Here is an 18582-nt window from a genome sequence, read left to right on the forward strand (position 1 = left end):
ACTTGTATCTATTAACTTGTGGAACAGAGCTTGGCACATAATAAGCGCTTAACAAGTACCATAATTATTAATTATTAGTATACTCTCCCAAACGTCTAGCACAGTGCTCCGCACATAGTAAGCGCTCAATAAATACCACTGATTGAATCGTTTGCCCTCGACACACTGCTCTTCCCATCCCATGTTGCCCCCTGGGCCCTCAGCATCACCGATCACCAATACCGGGTTGGGGGAGGGCAAGGCGGAGGGGGAGTCCAGGTCGGCCTCCCCCAATCAATCAATGGTATTTATTGAGCGCTTACTATGCGCAGAGCTCTGTACTAAGTGCTTGGGAGAAAAGCAACATGGCCTAGTGGATAGAGAACGGAACAGTACTTGGCAAATAGGAAGCGCTTACCAAATACGATCATTATTATTATTATTATTACCTGGGTTCTAATCCCCACTCCGGCCCTTGTCTGCGGCGTGACCTTGGCCAAGTCATTTCACTTCTCTGGGCCTCAGTTCCCTCATCTGTAAAATGGAGATTAGGACTGTGAGCCCCACGTGGTACAGACACTGGGGTTCAACCTGATTATCTCGGATCTACCCCAGCGTTTAGAAGTGTGCCCGGCATACGTGGGACAATCCTATGATCTTGTATCTATCCCGGCGCTTAGAACAGTGCTTGGCACACAGTAAGCGCTTAAGAAATACCGTCATTATTATTATATAGTAAGAGTTTAACAAATACCATAAAAAAAAAGAATGGAGCTCTGCTCGGGGCCCTTCTCGACGTTTCCCTGGCCCCGGTCCTGGGCTGGCAGCAGGAGGCTTTTCGAGGAACCTCATGCTTGCCCACGACGCAGAGGAGCAGATTCGGGCGTTGGCCTGTCGCCCGCAGCCTTCCTCTTGCTGTAATTAAAAGCCGAGGGGCTAGGCTGCAAAAGGGTGGAGCGACAGGGGTCGGCAGGCCAATAGGACAGGCCGTCTGGAAGCCAAAGCGTTAATTTTCTGTGGGACCCCCTAACCAGACACGGAGCCCCGTGGAGAAAGAGACCCTCGTTCCTCCCTGCCCCCAACCCCATCGCCTCCTCTAAGGGACTGTCCCCACCGCATCTCCCCTTTGGAGAGGAATGCCCCCTCAGTTGGCACTGGCAGCTCGGCTTTATTGCCCTCCCGCCCCCCCAAAGTCCCCGCCCCAGCTGTTCCTTGGCATCAGAAACCGTCTCATACCAAAACTATTTTTTCCTTTGGTTCCACCGAGGGGGCTGAGGATGGGTTTAGATTTCCAAGGAGGCAGGGCCCAAATGTAGAGAACAACCCCCCCATTGGCCTCATCCGCCGCAAAGAGCAAGCATCAAAAGAGGACTGTGCCCGCCTCTCTGAGCCCCCTCCCCACTTCGTGCCTCCCGATTGGCTGAAAGTGCAGAGTGGGGTGGGATTCGCCTATTTAAAAAGGGAGGGCCCGCCCCCGCCTCCATTCTCGGGTTGAGCAGAGAGGAGGAGTTGACTTCGACAGCACCCCTCCAACTCCCAGAAGCAGCAGCATCGGTGTCATGGCTTGTGTGAGTGCTGGGGGGGGGTCTCAGTTTGTGGAATTTGGGGTGTGGACTCTGGGGTTGGGCTCTCTTAGGGTCTTCTAAAGCGGCCCGCTCCAGTGGGTCGGGACTACAGAGAGCTCAGAGGTGTGGATACAGGACGGACCTGGGTTCTGATCCTGCCTTTGCCGCTTGCCCGCTGGGTGACTTTAAGACAAGTCCTTTAAATCCTCTGTGCCCCAGATGCCTCATCTGTAAAATGGGATTAAGACCGTGAGCCCTATGTGGGACTTGGACTGTGCCCAATCTGATTAGCTTGTATCTGCTCCAGCGTTTAGCACAGTGCCTGGCTTATAATAAGTGTTTAACTGATACCATTTAAAAAAAAAAAGGCAGAGTTCCCATCCAGGGTGCCTGAGAGGAGCTCTTGGCTTTATTTCAGCTTTCTCTTCCCCTTTACCTACTCCCTCCCCTGCTCCACCCTTCCCTCTGTCTTGCTGGCTGCTGTCCATGCTCCAGGAAAGGGGAAAGTCATTGCAAGTCTTAAGAACCTTGAACATCTTCCATTCCAAAACCCCCCGACAGGCAGAGGGGTGTGGCCGGGGCTGCATTTGGCGGGAAGCTGGAGAGATGTGGGTGTGGCCCCCTGGGTGGGCACAGGACACCCCCCACCTCTCCAGTTGGTGTCCCCCATTTAGACTGTGAGCCCTTCATTGGGCAGGGATTGTCTATCTGTTGCCGAATTGTACTTTCCAAGCGCTTAGTTCAGTACTCTTTAAGTGCTCAAAAAATACTACTGAATGAATGAATGGTGCATTGCCAGGTGGGTTCTTGACCAGCTGGACATGGGCAAGGTCAAGCTTCTTCAAGGTTCAGAGGGTGGGAGGGGGTGGACTGGAGACTGTCTTCTGGGATGATGGGAGAGAACTTTCTCTCATTCCAAAAATAAGAACTCAAATTCAAGTTTCTGGAATGAGGAAGGAGGGCCCAACAGCACCCCAAGAAGCATGGGGGTGCCCGGGTGGTGGTCATGACAGTGACAGCCCCCGGACTATATTGCTGGGGGAGTAGGCACAGGTCACTGAAGCTGCCGTGAGGTTGGGGGTTCAGGAGAACAAGGCTCATAGGGAGAAATGCTTGGACTGGACACTGGCAGCGGGGGCTGACTCTCTCCCTTCCCCTCCCCTTCTCAGCAGCTCTCCTCCTGGAGGAATCAAGGTCTCCATTGTCTGAGACAAAGGGGTCCACACAAGAGCCAGTGAGCACCCCCTGCCCCCTGCCAAACACACACACACGCACACACACAAAACAAAAAAAGCCCCCACAGCATCCACTCACTGCTGAGGCACCCGAAGTTTTGTTATTGCAAATCGTGGCTTTCTTCAGCTCTGCAAGGGAGTGAGTGAGGATGTTTTCTCCAGCCCCGGCTCCCTGCTGCGGGGTGCCTATCATCCTTTTTGGTTCAGGTCGGGTTTCTTTCCCCGTCCCCCGGGGTTGGACCCTCCTCCTTTCCCACAGCCCTCTGTCCCGGGCCACATCTGACCTTTCGGTGCTTAAATCTCAGCAGGGACTGGTCGCCACTAACCTGAACCTCAAAGCCGGAGAGTGCGTCAAAGTCAAGGGGGATGTTGCCCCAGGAGCCAAGAGGTGAGTGGAACTGAGGGCCACGAGGGAAGAAGCTCCCTTATCGCGGCCAGGGCGTGGCACGGCCGGAACCGCTGCACATCCCCGGCCTGGTAGGGGTTAACCCAGAGGCAGCACTTTTCGGAGTGAGTCACTTCCTGACGCATGCTGGCAGGGCCCAGGCCAGACTCCCCCTTCCCCCAGTCTCTTCCCACTGCCAAGAGGCTAAACAGACCCAGATGCGGCCGCGGCATCCTCCCCCTCTCCCCTTGCTCTCCCTTCTTCCTCACCCGCCCCATGCCAGTCTCATCGGTGGGGCAGAGATCCTTCCAGGGGCCAGAGCAGGGCCCGCTGGAAAGGAGAAGCAGAGCCTCTGGCCAGCATCACCCATGGGGCCTGGATGGGTGAGGCACATGGCCTGCCCCCAGCCTTCCAAGTGGGCACTGGAGCTGATTGTGGCACCGGCTTGGCTAAAGGGGAAGCTGCAGTCTCCATCTCTGCCTCCTGCTTGCCCTTAGAATGACAGGGTGGGAAGGCGGTGGGGGGTCTGCAGGCACATACACACACTCTGCTGCCAAGATGCCGTAGTTCCATCTAGCTCTTCCCCTCTTGAATCCTTCCACGACTCCCATGAAACAATCCAGCCCAGGAGGAGGGAACCCCTTGATGCTCTGAGAGAGACCATGAGTCCCTTTGGGGTCCCCTGCTCTTGCGGAAAGCTGTCGGTGGAGCCGACCCCATTAGGTGGAAGGTGGGCTGCTGCTGGTGGCTTGACATCCTCCCCACTACCCACCGGGGGTGGGGGTCTCTTCCTAGCTTTGTGCTGAACCTGGGCAAGGACAATGCCAACTTGTGCCTGCATTTCAACCCTCGCTTCGACATCCATGGCGACGTGAACACCATCGTGTGCAACTCCAAGGATGAGGGCGTGTGGGGAAAGGAGCAGCGGGAGACCGCTTTTCCCTTCCTGCCTGGGAGCCCGGCCGAGGTGAGTCGGGTGGGGGCAGGAGGAGGACTGGGTAGTGAGGGGAGGTAGGGAAAACCCAGGAGAATGGGGTGGGGAGGGACAGAGACCCCTCCAATCCAGCAGGGTGAAGCAGTTGGCTGGGCCGGGAGAGGTGATGCTGAGAAGCAGCCAGGCCCCGGGAGCGCTGCAGGGCACGGTAAGTTGGCACAGCGAGGCCTGCCCGCTGCTTCTCCCACTCACCCCTCCCTCCCTCCCTCAGGTCTGCGTCTCCTTCGACCAGACGGAGCTGACGGTGAAGCTCCCAGACGGGCAGGCGTTCAAATTTCCCAACCGGCTGAACCTGGATGCCATCAATTACCTCGCTGCCGAGGGTGACTTCAAGATCAAGTGTGTGGCCTTCGAGTGACCCAGCTGCCCTTCTTGCCTTCCCAGAGGCCCAAATAAATACCAAAGCAGTTTCTTAAATCTCATGGCCTCTTTGCGGGTGTGGAGATGGGAGGGCAGCAACTGTAGCCCACTTCCCCACAGGCCCTGGGCCCTGCTCCACAGCTGTGGCAGCATCACCATCCCCAGGAAGGGAACTCGGCCCTCCCCTCACTCCGTTCTCACCCCCCACCTTGCTCACTGGGACTTGGGCCAGGTCCAAGGTGGGAGAATTCACACTGGCTCTCGAGTTTCATCGTCCACTCCCCCCCCCCCCCCCCCCCCCCCCCCGTGTGGCTCAATTAACAGTCATTACTGCCCTGCCCATGATGGCATGTGCTGAGCCTTCTTCTTTCTCCCTTCTTCAATTCCCTTAGTGACTGGTCTCCCATTTATTCATCCCTTACCCATCTGACCACTCCACTACTTGGGCTGGGGCCCCTCCTTCTTCAGTACAAGGGCAGTTTTCACTGGCAGACCCAACTTGAACTCCCTTTCCCAATTCCCTCCAGCCTTGGGTTTAGGCTGGGCAGGGTGGAGCAGGGCATCATTCCCAGAACCCCTGAAAGAGGAAGATGTGATGAACAATACCGGTAGCCTACTCTTGCTTCCCAGATGGTCCCAGATATGTACCCAAAAAGACTGGAAAATGGGAAGGGGATGGGATGGTCTGGGCTGGAGCAGAGAAAGCTGGGAAGTGAGAATGGCTAACTTCAAAGCATTAAAGAGTTCTGAGGAGGAGAATCTGGCCAAATTCTTCCCCATTCACAGGGACCAAACCAAAGGTAAGGTGTTGGTATTGCATGGGGCTAGACACAAGGAAGAACTTCCCACACTGAGGTGATCAGCACAGGAACCAACTAGAATACTAAAGGGGCCAAAAAGTTATGTCCCCTTCTCCCTCACCTCCCCACTCTCTGGGGGAGCAGCAGCTGGGTGCTGAGCGCCCCAATGGGGCACTAGGTAGCCACATATTTAAGTGCCCTACCCTCAAGAGGGTACAACCAGCTGGTCCCAAAGGAGAAGTCAGGTAGGTGCCCCACCCCTCTGACTCTGGTGGGCCCCAGCTGTCCCAAACCCACCTCCCACAAAGAGACCCTCACCCATCTCCTTCCCTCTGCCCTGGACACTGAACTGGGACTGGTGCTAGCCCCATCAGGGAACAAGGAGGGGGCTGACTTTAACAGGAGGACCCTCACCTGGCCTTGGGGGTCTGCAGTAGATAACCCAGGGCTGCCCTTTCCCTACCCAGGGGCTGCCCCCTCCTTAGCTCAGCTGTGTTGAGCCACAAAAAAGCTGTGCTTTCTCCTCTTTCAACCCAGAGGGGTGGGGACAAGAGGAGGTGGTCCTAGCACTCTCCTCCTCCCCACCAAACCTGCTGGAGTTGGGAGGCTCACAGGGCAGAGTCCTGAAACACCCCCAGGCCTTCTTGGGGACTCGAGCTACCTGGCACCGCAGAGAGAAAGCAGGCCCCGAAACAGTCTGAGCAGCCATTTATTACCTTACTTGCCCCTTTAGGTTGCACAAAGCTCCAGTGCAGGTGGGATGGGGTGGGGGAAGGGTGGTTGCCTGCCAGCTGGGCTCCCTCCCAGGGCCTACAGGCCCTTGCTCCAGCAGCTGACACTCCTACTCTGAGTGGGAGCAGGTGTTCAGAGTAAGACAGTGAGCCCCATTTGGAACAGGGACTGTGTCCAACCTGATTTTAGCTTATCTCTACCTCAGTGTTTAGTATAGTGCCTGGCACATAAGTAAGGATGTTATAATGATATTTAAGTGCTTACTATGCATCAGATACTGTTTTAAGCACTGGGCTTGCTTCAAGCTAATCAGGTTGGACACAGTCCCAGTCCCACATGGGGCTCACAGTCTTAATCCCCGTTTTATAGATGAGGTAACCATAGAACAAAACAGAGTGGGCAGGTGGGTGAAGTCAGGAGTATGTGGCTGACCCAGGTCTGAGACCTCCCAGACGGTGGAGAGAAGCAGGCCAGTCTGGTGCCCAAGGGAAGTCAGGCAGGGCCATGAGGCCCCAGGGGACCAAGCGAGAGGGCAGAGCAGCTTCCTCAGGGGGCTGGACTCCCTGCCACCACCATGCCGAGGGCTCATGGTCACCGATCAGACTCAGGACACAAAGGGCAGAAGGCAGCGAGGGCCCGTGTCCTGCCACTCTCCAGGCAAGATGGTGGCTGAAGGTGGCCAGGTCTTGGGGGGCCGTGGCCTTGGTGGAGGGGGTCCACTTCCCCTGGAGCAGGGGGTCACTGACCGCTCTTGCCCTTTTCTCTTCTGTTCTCATCTCGGGGCCCGGCTGCTCCCTCTGCTTCACCAGGGGGGCTGTACATTAGGGTCCTGTCCCCCCTTTACTCCCTCTCCCGGTTGCCCTCCTGGTAAATCGGTGTGGGGCTCCCCTCTCTGCTCCTCCCGCCTAGCTTTCCCCACCCCAAACTCTAATCCACAGGAAGCAGGGGAGCACAAAGGGAGAAGGGGAATTGGGTGAGCCGATTCAACCCTTCCCCTTTTAGCAGGAGGATGAGGAGGGATATATCTAAGGGTGGGGTCATGGGCACTGAGATAAATGCTCTTCTGGCTGAGGCCTCTCTCGGTCTTCGGCAGGGCACTCCTGGCAAAGGCTAATTTTTCCTTCCCATTTCCCAGACAGGAAAACTGACACGGGAACATCTGCTTTCTTAGGCCCAGTGATCTGCCGGCAGAGCAGGTTGGGGTCGGCTCCTCCTTTCTGCCACCAGCAGGGAAGAGAGGAACAACTTCAGCCCATCCTAAGGCCCACGCAGGAAATTAGCTTCCACTGGAGTGGGAAGACATAAGAGGAAGAGTGGTGAGGGATCGAAAGAAAGGTCTAAGAGGGGGGAAAAGATAAATGGGAGGGGGACTATGTAGAGGGAGACAGAGGCACCCAAAGAGAGCCAAAACCTGCTTTTTGACCCAGAATCTGGGCTCACTTCTCCTGCCCCTGCCTTTGCCCAAACTGCTCTGTGTACCAGAACAGACCTCGGCAACAAATCTCCTCTCCCTCTCCCGAATCCTTCCAATCCTTGTTCAGAGTCACCTCCTCCAGGAAGCTGTCCCTGACTTTGCCCACCAAATGGCCTGGTCAAGCAATTTCACCTGCGCTCCTCTTTCCCCTGACTCTCTTGCAATCTCAGTTCCCACCCCTTTCTCCCACACACCCCCATCTGGTCTCCCTACAACAATTATATACAGATCCGTAATTTATTTTAATGTCTGTCTCCCCCTCCAGACTGGGAAAATGTCTACCAACTCTTATTTATTGTACTCTCCTAAGCACTAAGTACACAGTGCTAAGCAGCGTGGCTCACTGGAAAGAGCACGGGCTTTGGAGTCAGAGATCATGGGTTCGAATCCCGGCTCTGCCACTTGTCAGCTGTGTGACTTTGGGCAAGTCACTTAACTTCTCTGTGCCTCAGTTACCTCATCTGTAAAATGGGGATTAAGACTGTGACCCCCCACGTGGGACAACCTGATTCCCTTGTGTCTACCCCAGCGCTTAGAACAGTGCCCTGCACATAGTAAGCGCTTAACAAACAAAATACCAACGGTGCTCTGCATACAGTAAGCACTTAATAAATAGGATTGATTGATTCACCCTTGAGGCTGGACCTATTCTCCCTATTTTGGGGGTGGGACCCTAGTGCCCAGGTTCTGCCCCCTGTGAGCTTCCAGGGAATGCAGGTCTGGGGTTTGACAATGCCCACCCCAGTCTGGGCACTCACTGGCATGATCCTGTGGCGTCATGGGCTTTTCGATGACTCTGGAAAAGGTGGAAAACCAGTCGTTCTGCTCGCTTTCCATCTCACAGGCAAAGAGGTAGTGGCGGTCCGGGGTGACCAGGGTGAGGCCGTGCTGCCAGGTCCCGTGCCCCTGCGGGACCCCCGGGGGCAGACCCCGCCTGATATCGTAGCCATGCTCCCGGCTGCCTATAAATACTTCACCCTTGGCAAAGGCATCCTGCAGCAAAGCGGGAATGGGTCGGGGTCAAGATGGGCAAGGGAGGGGGAGGCTGGTGTGTGGTGCTGGAGGCCACCCAAGGGATCAGCCAGTCCAAGGGCACCACCAGCTGATTTCCCCCTGCCCTCCCCAGGGCCAGGGTACCCAAGCCTGGGAGTCCAAGGACCTGGGTCCTAATCCCAGCATTGCGCTTGGCCTATTGTATGACCTGGAGCAAGTCACTTCACTGGGCCTCAGTTTCCCCATCTATTCTTCTATTCCTCCCACTCAGTGGAAAGAGCCCGGGCTTGGGAGTCAGAGGTCATGGATTCTAATCCCGGCCCTGCCGCTTGCCAGCTATGTGACTTTGGGCAAGTCACTTAACTTCTCTGTGCCTCAGTTACTTCATCTGTAAAATGGGGATCAAAACTATGAGCCCCACGTGGGACAACCTGATCACCTTCTATCCCCCAGCGCTTAGAACGGTGGTTTGCACATAGTAAGTGCTTAACAAATACCACCATTATTATGATTATTATTATTTAGTACACTATAAGGTCTTAAAAAATTCCAGAATTATTCTTCATATTATTCATTCCAAGGTGATTGGAGATGGTGGGTGAGAGGCTGAGTCTTTCATTGTCCCCAGGTGCCAGGAGGTGAGGGCGTGGGGGAAGTGGGGTCCCCCAGTCACCCCCTCGGGATAGTTGTCAAGCTTACCAGAGGGTCCTTGAAGTACATGAGCCTGCGGCGATCCAGGGTGAACCAGCGTCTCTTGAAGCCGTCCCGGGGCTGGGAACGAAAAGGAAGACCTGGTTTGGAGGGACTGGTTTGGGGGGACTGGATTGGGGGGTGGGAGGGACCAGGGCGTCCTCTTCTGGCTCCAAAGAGAGTGAACCCCACAGTTTCAGGCTTGATTCAGCCACCCTAGTGATGCCAGCCTGAACGAGACCCGATCTCATTTCCGGAGGGCAGAGCTCCACATGAGCCCACACACCACTGTGGGGTTGCCCCTGCTGGCTGCAAGACGTTGCTGTCCAGGTGAATTTGTAGGGGGCTTAGGAGAGCTCTGGGAGGCCTAGTTTGTGGTCTGGGATTTCCCCAGGTGGACAAGCCAAAGAGCAGGTTGAAGGTCATACAACATACTGTAGTGGACTCCAGGAACGGAGCCAGTTGACATCATAAAAATAGATATAACTATAGTATTTGTTGAGTGCTATGTGCCAAGCACTGTACTAAGTGCTAAGGTAGATGCAAGATTTATTGTTATATTGTTCTTTCCCAAGTGCTTAGTACAGTGCTCTGTACAGAGTAAGTGCTTAATAAATACGATTGAATGAAGATCAGAAACAATTCTTGTCTCATATGGAACTCACAATCTAAGGAGAAGGGAGAGCAGGGGCCTTATCTCCATTTTACAGGTGAGGAAACCGAGACCCAGAGTGACTTGCCCAAGGTCACCCAGCAGGCAGGAGCCAGAACTGGGATTAGAACCCAGGTCTTCTGACTCCCAGGCCTGGGATTTTGGTGTCAGCCCCTTCCTCTCTCTCTCCCTCCCCTATTTCTTGCCAGGTGAACTTGCACACCCTGGGAGGCAACCTGGCAGGCCAAGGGAATGTTAAATCAGCCTTCTGTCCTTCTTGCCCACTATTAATTGTGCCGGGTGAGTGGGTCAGGGGTAATTTCCACGGTCCTGGACGCGCTCCTTCCTGGGCTCCCTGAACTCGCATCCTCTGGGTGGGGTTGGTGGGAAGGCAGCAGGGTGTGGGAGTCCCGACGTACCCCGGGCCCTCTCTTCTCCATGTAGCCCTCCTTCAGAAAGCTGCAGGTGAGTCGGTCTCGGAGCTGCAGGAGAAACAGAAGGGGAGGGAAGGGGAAGCGCTGCACAGTGTTTGCTCTCTCTTCTGGGGAAAGAGGGGGTCTCCAGGTTGAGGGGAAGGATCTCCCAGGCAGGGACAGGCATTACCTCATCATCACGGGCCTTAGGGAAGGCCACTTTCAGGTAGTGGAGCTGGACGAAGCGGATGCTGTTAAACCAGTCAACGATCTCCTGCAGAGGGCCAGACCCAGCCTTGAAGAGACCAGGTACCGCCCCTCCCCTCTCTAATCCCCCACCCCCCGCCCGGCCTCACTTCTCCTCCCTTGGGCCCAGCCCGGCCGCCCACACCTTGCCGTCGGGGTGGTAGACGAAGAGGTTGCGCGTGCGGTTGTCCTGGAGGAAGGTGAGCTGCAGGCCGTGGGCTTGGCCTGTCTTCTCCGGCTGGAAGTTGGCGTTGATCCTGTCCACCTGGATGGTCATCTTGGGCTCCCTGGACTAGGCACGGGCAGATCTCGGCATGGCAGAGCCCCCGGGGACGGGATGGGCGGTTTTCCCAAGGACCACCCCCGAGGGCTGGGATTCTACCCGGTCCAGGGGAAGGCAGGGCGGAGGGAAGCGGGCTGGGGCTAGGGGATAGCAGGGAGGATGGTGGATGGGGGTAGTTTTCAGGGCCTGGGGTGGGAGTCTCTCTCAGGCCAGGGGACCAAGTGCGGGCTGGGGACCCTAACTCACATCCTGCTTGGAGAAGTACTTGAGGCAGCTGTCCCTCTCGGACAGCAGGAAGCGGCAGGGATGGTACTGGGCCTGGTCCCGGCCCCGTTTCCACAGGGTTCCCTCCCGCTGCCCTGCAAGACCCAGAGATGCACATCCAGGAGTTTTCAGCGACACCCCATTCATTCATTCATTCGTTCAATCGTATTTATTGAACACTTTCTGTGTGCAGAGCACTGTTCTAAGCGCTTGGAAGAGGAAAATGTAACAATAAACAGACACATTCCCTGCCCACAACGAGCTTACAGTCTAGAGGGGGAGACTGTAGAGACCCCATCCTTCCTCTTCTGACCACCACCTGCCCCTCTCCCAGAACAGAAGGCCCGGCTTGGGAACCCTGTCGGAGTCAGGATGCCACCCCCTCCCCAGAGGCCACCCTTCAGCCCCCAGCCCCTCCTCACCGTTGGAATACGGCAACTTCTGCTCTGGAGACGAGAACTCTTGGCGCTCATACTTAGCCCTGATCCACTGTTCCCTCAGGACCCTAGTGGGGAGCAGGTAGGGGGCTCAGAGCCAGAGCAACAGCTGCCCACAGAACCCACCATCCTCTCCTCGTCCTCCCAAGCCCCCGGAGGAAGGAAGGGCTCTTACTGGCAGTCGGCCTGGTTGGGCTGGTAGTAGTAGGCAGGGACAAGGGCCTCGTACGTGCCTCTGGCCACCAGGTTGCCGTGCTGAGCCAAGAACTGCAAGACCAGTGGTCCACTCAGACCCACCCTGCGGGGCCACCCTCCTTTCCCATGAGCTCAGCCCTCCCCACCGCCCCTCTGGCCAGGGACCAAGACTTCATGGGATCAGTTCAAGAGCAGGGGATGGCCACGGGACTGGGTGGCCCAGATCTTGGATGAGGGCTTCCTGTGGACTGAGGATGGGGAGGAGGGGAAGGGGAAGAGAAGCCGGGGATCAGAGGACAGGAAGGAGGAGTGGGTTGGGACCTGTGGCCCGAAACCACACCCTGCAGGTAGAAAGTTCAGAGTGCTAGTCCGTAGGCCAAAGGCCTCTCCAGGGCCATGGGGCGGAGGCTCCAGGAGAAGGCTATGACTTTGGAGGGTGGGACTTCCAGGGCCTTGTGCTCCCTGCCTGGCGTCAGGAGGAAACGGGGCTTCCCCTCCAGATCCATCTGGGAAAATAAGCTCCCTCTGGGGTAGCCCAACGCAGCTGGCCCCAGAGCCCTCCGGGATAGTCCAGCCCAGCTCCAGGTTCCTGACTCCACTTTCGAGGCACTCACTGGTCCCCCCGGCTCCCCAGTTCCTCCTGTACCCCTCCCTTCCCCTCCAGAGAGCAAGGGCCGCTGACCTTCACCTGCGTCTCCTCCCAGTGCCCCATCTGCAGGGACTTGACCCGGCTCAGTTCGGGCAAGTTGCGATGGATGCCGGAGCATTTCAGGCAGATGAAGACGCCCAGCGTGTAGGAAGCCCACTCGGGATCTAGTTGGACAATCAATCATTCAATGGTATTTACTGAGTGCTTATTATGTGCAGAGCACTGTAACAAGCACTTGGGAGAGAACAGTATAACAGAATTAGCAGATACGTTCCTTGTCCACAACAAACTTACAGTCTGGAGGACAGCAGGACAGGAGCCCCGAGGCTGGCTCCTCCCACCCGTCCCCCACCGCTCATTCCTGCCCTCAGCTCTCTGTTCCTCAGTTATCTCATCTGTAAAATGGGGGTTGAGACCGTGAGCCCCACATGGGACAGGGACTGTGTCCAACTCGATCTGCTTGTAATCACCCCAGTGCTAAGTACGGTGTTTGACATATTGTAAGCGCTTTACAAATATCATTATTAATATAATCATTGTTATTATTATTCAGCTCTCCAGGCCTTTCTATGGACAGGGCCAGGCTTAAGGACCCCAGGAACTATGGCTAGACTCTAATAATCATGGCATTTGTTAAGCCCTTACTATGTGCAAAGCACTGTACTAAGCCCTGGGCTAGATATAACCTGCCCTAGTAGATAGGAGGACGGGCCTGGGAGTCAGCAGGACCTGGGTTCTAATGATGGCTCAGAGGATAGAGCATGGGCCTGGGAGTCAGAAGGTCGTGGGTTCTAATCCCGGCTCGGCCACTTGTCTGCTCTGTGACCTTAGGCAAGTCACTTCACTTCTCTGTGCCTCAGCTCCCTCATCTGTAAAATGGGGATTGAACCTGTAAGCCCCATGTGGGGCAGGGACAGTGCCCAACCCTGTTTGCTTGCATCCACCCCAGCGCTTAGTACAGTGCCTGACACACAGCAAGCACTTAACAAATACCACAATTATAATAATAATATCATAATTGTAATAATAATAATCCCAGCTCTGCCACTTGTCTGCTGTGTGACCTTGGGCAAGACACTTAACTTCCCTATGCCTCAGTAACCCCATCTGTAAAATGTGAATTAAGATTCTGAGCCCTATGTGGGACAGGGACTGTGTCCAACCTGATGATCTCGTATCTATCCCAGTGCTTAGAACAGTGCCTGACACATAGTAAATGCTTAACAAATACCATCATGAATATATAAAATACTCAGGTTGGACACAGTCCCTGTCCCTCATGGGGCTCACAGACTCTACTCCTGATTTGTGCTTCATCCCCAACAAGCCCAAGGTGGGGGACATTTTAAAACACTTTCTACTGAGCAGTGGGGGCTCAGAGTAAGACTAGAGTAGATGTTTTCTGGGCTTCCAGCCATGAGCTCAGCTGCTGCCTTTCCCTCACATCTCCACTCACACCCTCCTCTCTTGGCCACAGCCAAGATGATCCCATCCTCTAAAGAATTCTGAACACGGGTCAGCTCCCAACTCTGGGCTCTTCTCTCTAACTCTTCTCCATCCCATCTCTGCCAGGGGAAAGACCCCGGGGGGGTGGGTCTCTCCTTCTCCCCTGGGGCCCCCACACCAACTTCCAGAGGAACAAAAGAGCAGAAAAGCCCTCCAAACCAGCACTCAGGGGCAAAGGAAGGGTGGACAGTGAGGCCTGAGGGGCCGCTGTGATCCCTGGAGCGCCTGACCGACTATGGGGAGCAGACCTGGACTTTGGGGCTTGACCAGCTCCAGACCCCTTAGAGGGGCAGCAGAGTGGCCATCCAGTTATACCTCAAGAGGGTTAAAGGATAAAAATAATAATAATGATGTTGGTATTTGTTAAGCGCTTACTATGTGCCAAGCACCGTTCTAAGCACTGGGGTAGATACAAGGTAAACAGATCATCCCACGTGAGGCTCACGGTCTTCATCTCCATTTTACAGATGAGGTAACTGAGGCACAGAGAAGTGAAGTGACTTGCCCAAGGTCACACAGCTGACTAATGGCAGAGGCGGGATTAGAACCCATGGCCTCTGACTCCCAAGCCCGGGCTCTTTCCACTAAGTCACGCTGCTTCTCGTGATGAGGATGAGCAGGATGAGCAGCAGGATGAGCAGCATAGTCTAGTGGAAAGAGTACAGCCCCTGGGAGTAAGAGGATTTAGGTTCTAATCCTGACTCTGCCAATTGCCTCCTGTGTGACTTTGGGCTAGTCACTTAACTCCTCTGTGCTTCCCTCATCTGCAAAATGGGAATTCACTACCTGTTTTCTCTCCTACTTAGACTGTGGGCCCTGTGTGGGATAGGGACTCTATCCGACCTGCTCGTATCTACCCCAGCACTTAGTACAGTGCTTGGCACATAGTAAGTGCTTAACAAACATCACTCATTATTATAATAATAATTATAATATATAATAATAATAATAAGTAAGTGGAGAGACCCCGTAGTGGGTGGGTGTTCATTCTGTGGGTGCCCTGGGGCCTTGCCCCCATTCAACAGTGCCAAGACTGCCCCTAGGCTGTGGCATGGCCTCATTTCTGGCTGAAGACGGGCTCCAAGCTCATACCCTGTCCTAAGGAGATAGAGGGGGGCAGCCTATGCCCTCCCCCTCTGCCCCTCAGCTGTGACTCAGGCACCTCCCAGTAAAGCCTGGAAGCAACTACTTTGGTCCCCAGCCTTGTGGCAAGGTCAGGGAGAAAGATCCGAAGTTCTAGCCGGGAGATTACCAGAGGGCAGAAGGGCCTGAGTTCGAAGTCTGCAGAGAAGAAGGGTCAGGCAGGACTTTTGGGCCCTGGGCTCCTGCCCTGACTGAGGGAGTCCCATCTGTTCTGATCGAATGGTCACTGTGTGCCTTGGGGAATGCCAAGCAAAGAACAAGGCAGGTCTCCAGTGTGAGAATCGGGGGATTCAGATACAGAAAGTGGCAGAACCCAGAGCAGATGAGTGACTCATTGGGGCCCGAATAGCAGTGACATGTACGGGAAACTACGATTTATAGAGCTCTGGACTAGTGCTAACTGTTGGCCACCGAAGGGCTTAGAGTGGGGAGGCCTCCTGGAAGTGTGTGCGGGGGGTTCCAAATGGCATTTCTCCCAACTCACATCCAAATGTTCAACGCCTCATTTGCCCGCTCTTCAGGGAGGGTAATCCCCCCGTCCGGAAATAAGGACTCCTGGCCCCGTGACCGCCTTCCCACCTGCGGCCCATCAGCCGCCCGGCTCACCTGGCTCTCCGCAGTCGGCACAGACATCGTTCCCGGGCCTGCGTCTCACCTCCCACAGGTCCCGCACGGCCCCTTCGGAACACCCCGCCATCTGAGCTGGCAGCCGGTAGGGTCAGGAGCTACGGCCCCGTTGGGAACCACCAGACCGAAGAGAAAGAGATGGGTTAAAAGACCAGGGAGGGGGGATGATGGAGAAGGAGGGATGGGGGGGAAGGCAGCAGAGTCCTAGGAGTTGACGGAGAGAGATGGGAGAAGGAAGAGAAGGAGGGGGAGAAGGAGAAGGAGAAGAAAGAAGAGAAGAAGGACAAGGAGGCGGTGGCGGTTCCGGGTAGGGAAGGGAGGAAACACAGAAATCAGATCAGCTCCAGAACCGGTTTGTCCACACTGCTCCTCCCCTCGGGGGAAAGGGTCAAAGGCTGGGGACACCCAGCGCAGCAGCTCAAAGGCCCAGGCAAAAACTGGGCCCAGAGGGGAACGGTAGGAGCAGCAGGGCAGGATGGGGTCCAGGCCGGAGCAGAGGTGCCCTGGCCTCAGATCTGAGCTCCATCACCTTGCCTCCTCCTCCTCCTACCTTACCTCCTGATTTCCTACTACCACCCAGCACACTCATTTCACCTCTCTAACACCAACCTACTCACTTGATCTCTTTTATCTCCCCCCTCTTTTCCTCTGCTCCTCCTCCCCATTGCCCCCACTCCCTCCCTCTGCTCTACCCCCCTCTCCGCCCCACGGCACTCGTGTTTATATGTACATATTTATTATTCTATTCATTTTATTAATGATGTGTCTCTATCTATAATTCTCTTTATCTATAGGGATGCCTGTTTACTTGTTTTGATGTCTGTCTCCCACCTTCACAGTGAGCCCATTGTTGGGTAGGGATTGTCTCTATTGGTTGCTGAACTGTAGTTTCCAAGTGCTTAGTACAGTGCTCTGAATATAATAATGAATGAATTATTATATAATAATATTATCATATAATATATATCATTATATATAATATAATATTATGAATATAATAATGAAGAATGAATGACCCCAGCCTACGTTCTGCCTCTGCCCTGGAATTCCCTCCCCGTTTATATGGGACAGACCTCCACCCTCCCCACCTTCGAGCCCCTCGCCTCCAAGAGGCTTTTCCCAACAGAGGCCCGATTTCCCCCCATTCCCTCTGCCTGCTGTGTCACCCTTGGATTTCTACCCTTCATTCACCCCTCCCTCAGCACATACCGTACGTATTGGTAATTTATTTGAATGCCTGTTTTCCCCTCTAGACTGAAAGCTCCTTGTAAGCAGGGAATGTGTCTACCAACTCTGTTGTACTGTACTCAGCTGTACTTAGAGAAGCGGCGTGGCTTAGTGGAAAGAGCACCGGCTTGGGAATCAGAGGTCATGGGTTCTAATCCCGGCTCCACCACTTGTCAGCTGTGTGACCTTGGGCAAGTCACTTAACCTCTCTGTGCCTCGGTTACCTCATCTGTAAAAATGGGGATTAAAAAATGTGACCCCCTCGTGAGACAATCTGATGACCCTATATCTACCCCAGCGCTTAGAACAGTGCTTGGCACATAGTAAGCGCTTAACAAATACCATAATTATTACTCTCCAAAGCACTTAGGACAATGTTCTACACTGACCGCTACCGACTGATCGATTGAGACACTGTCAACAGAGCCAGGGATGTGGTGCCAAGAACCTGTTTCCCATTAATAGGAATTAGTGAGGAAGGGAGATGTTCCAAAGAACTCCCATGGCCACAGTTCAGAAAACACCTGGGGGAGGCCTTTATTTACTTCCTCCCTCTTCCCTTCCCTCTCTGACAAGCAGCGTGGCCTAGCGGTTAGAAGATGGGCCTGGAAGTCAGAAGGAGCTTGGGAAAATCACTTTACTTCCCTTTGCCTCAGTTACCTCATCTGAAAAGTGGGGATAAAGACTGTGAGCCCAATGTGGGACAGGGACTGAGTCCAACCCAACTACCTTGTATCTACGCCTGGGCTTAGAACAGTGCCTGGCACATAGTAAGCGCTTAACAAATACCATAATGATAATAATTATTATTATTATCGCTCTTTAATAGGATATTAGAGGGGAAAGGCAGGAGTTTAGGCATTAAGGACATATCCCTTAATACAAGAGAGAGATCTCGCTCTTGATTATATTTACCGTGATTAGGTTGTCTTGTTTTTGTCCGCCTGCCTCCCTCGATTAGACTGTGAGCCCATCATTGGGAAGGGATTGTCTCTATCTGTTGCCGAATTGTACATTCCAAGCACTTAGTACAGTGCTCTGCACATAGTAAGCGCTCAATAAATACTATTGAATGAATGAACGAATGAATCTCGGTGTACTCAGGCAGGTCTCCTTGGTGTCCTCAGGCAGTGTGGCTTAGTGAAGAGAGCACAGGGTTGGGAGTCAGAAGAACTTGGGTTCTAATCCCGCTTCTGCCACTTGTCTATGTGACTTCTCTGGGCCTCAGTTTCCTCCTCTGTAAAATAGGGATTAAGATTGTGAGTCCCATGTGGGACATGGACTGCTTCCAAATTGACTGGCTGTATCTACCCCTGCGCTTAGAATAGTGCCTGGCACGTAATAAGCATTTAACAAATACCACAACTATTATTATTATACTATGTTCTTTGAAAAAATGGCTGTCTCAGGACTAGTTGTACCGTGGGGGACGTTTCCCCATAGGCAACATGGAATTGTGGTGTTTATGAAGCGCTCACTAGGTGTCAAATGCTGTGCTAAGCTTTGGGGCTTGGAAAGAGAGGAGAGTCGTTTTTGGATTCTCTTTTGGCTAGTGCCCAAATCTTGTCCCTCTGAGGGGCACAACCATGAGCAGGGAGGCGTCCACCACGAAAGCCCTAATGGGGGGTGTCCATCAAGTTCCTGGGATTTTTAACCAATCCTTAAAGGGAAAATGGTAGGGGGACTTACAGGGGGCTTCTTTCTCCTCCTGCAAACATCTTCCCTTTCCCTTC

At 54.3% G+C, this 18582-nt stretch overlaps 2 protein-coding genes across 2 annotated transcripts; one reads left to right on the forward strand and one right to left on the reverse strand.

Annotated features, from left to right (window-relative positions):
- Nucleotides 1-1490: 1490 nt before the first annotated feature.
- LGALS1 (galectin 1) lies at nt 1491-4575 on the forward strand. Its single transcript, XM_007666377.3, has 4 exons — nt 1491-1547; nt 3085-3167; nt 3960-4131; nt 4370-4575. Exons 1-4 carry the CDS (start codon nt 1539-1541, stop codon nt 4514-4516), a joined length of 411 nt encoding a protein of 136 aa, XP_007664567.1. The 5' UTR covers nt 1491-1538; the 3' UTR covers nt 4517-4575.
- A 1782-nt stretch (nt 4576-6357) lies between these two features.
- LOC100079332 (arf-GAP with dual PH domain-containing protein 1-like) lies at nt 6358-15869 on the reverse strand. The gene is made up of 11 exons (XM_029079250.1): nt 15602-15869; nt 12380-12510; nt 11678-11769; nt 11488-11570; nt 11048-11160; nt 10664-10810; nt 10463-10546; nt 10279-10341; nt 9217-9288; nt 8283-8517; nt 6358-7336 (listed from the first exon to the last, which is right to left on the reverse strand). The coding sequence occupies exons 1-11, from the start codon at nt 15690-15692 to the stop codon at nt 7308-7310; spliced, it is 1140 nt and encodes a 379-aa protein (XP_028935083.1). The 5' UTR covers nt 15693-15869; the 3' UTR covers nt 6358-7307.
- Nucleotides 15870-18582: the final 2713 nt, after the last annotated feature.

Source organism: Ornithorhynchus anatinus, chromosome 14, assembly GCF_004115215.2.
Source record: "Ornithorhynchus anatinus isolate Pmale09 chromosome 14, mOrnAna1.pri.v4, whole genome shotgun sequence".
Lineage (NCBI taxonomy): Eukaryota > Metazoa > Chordata > Mammalia > Monotremata > Ornithorhynchidae > Ornithorhynchus > Ornithorhynchus anatinus.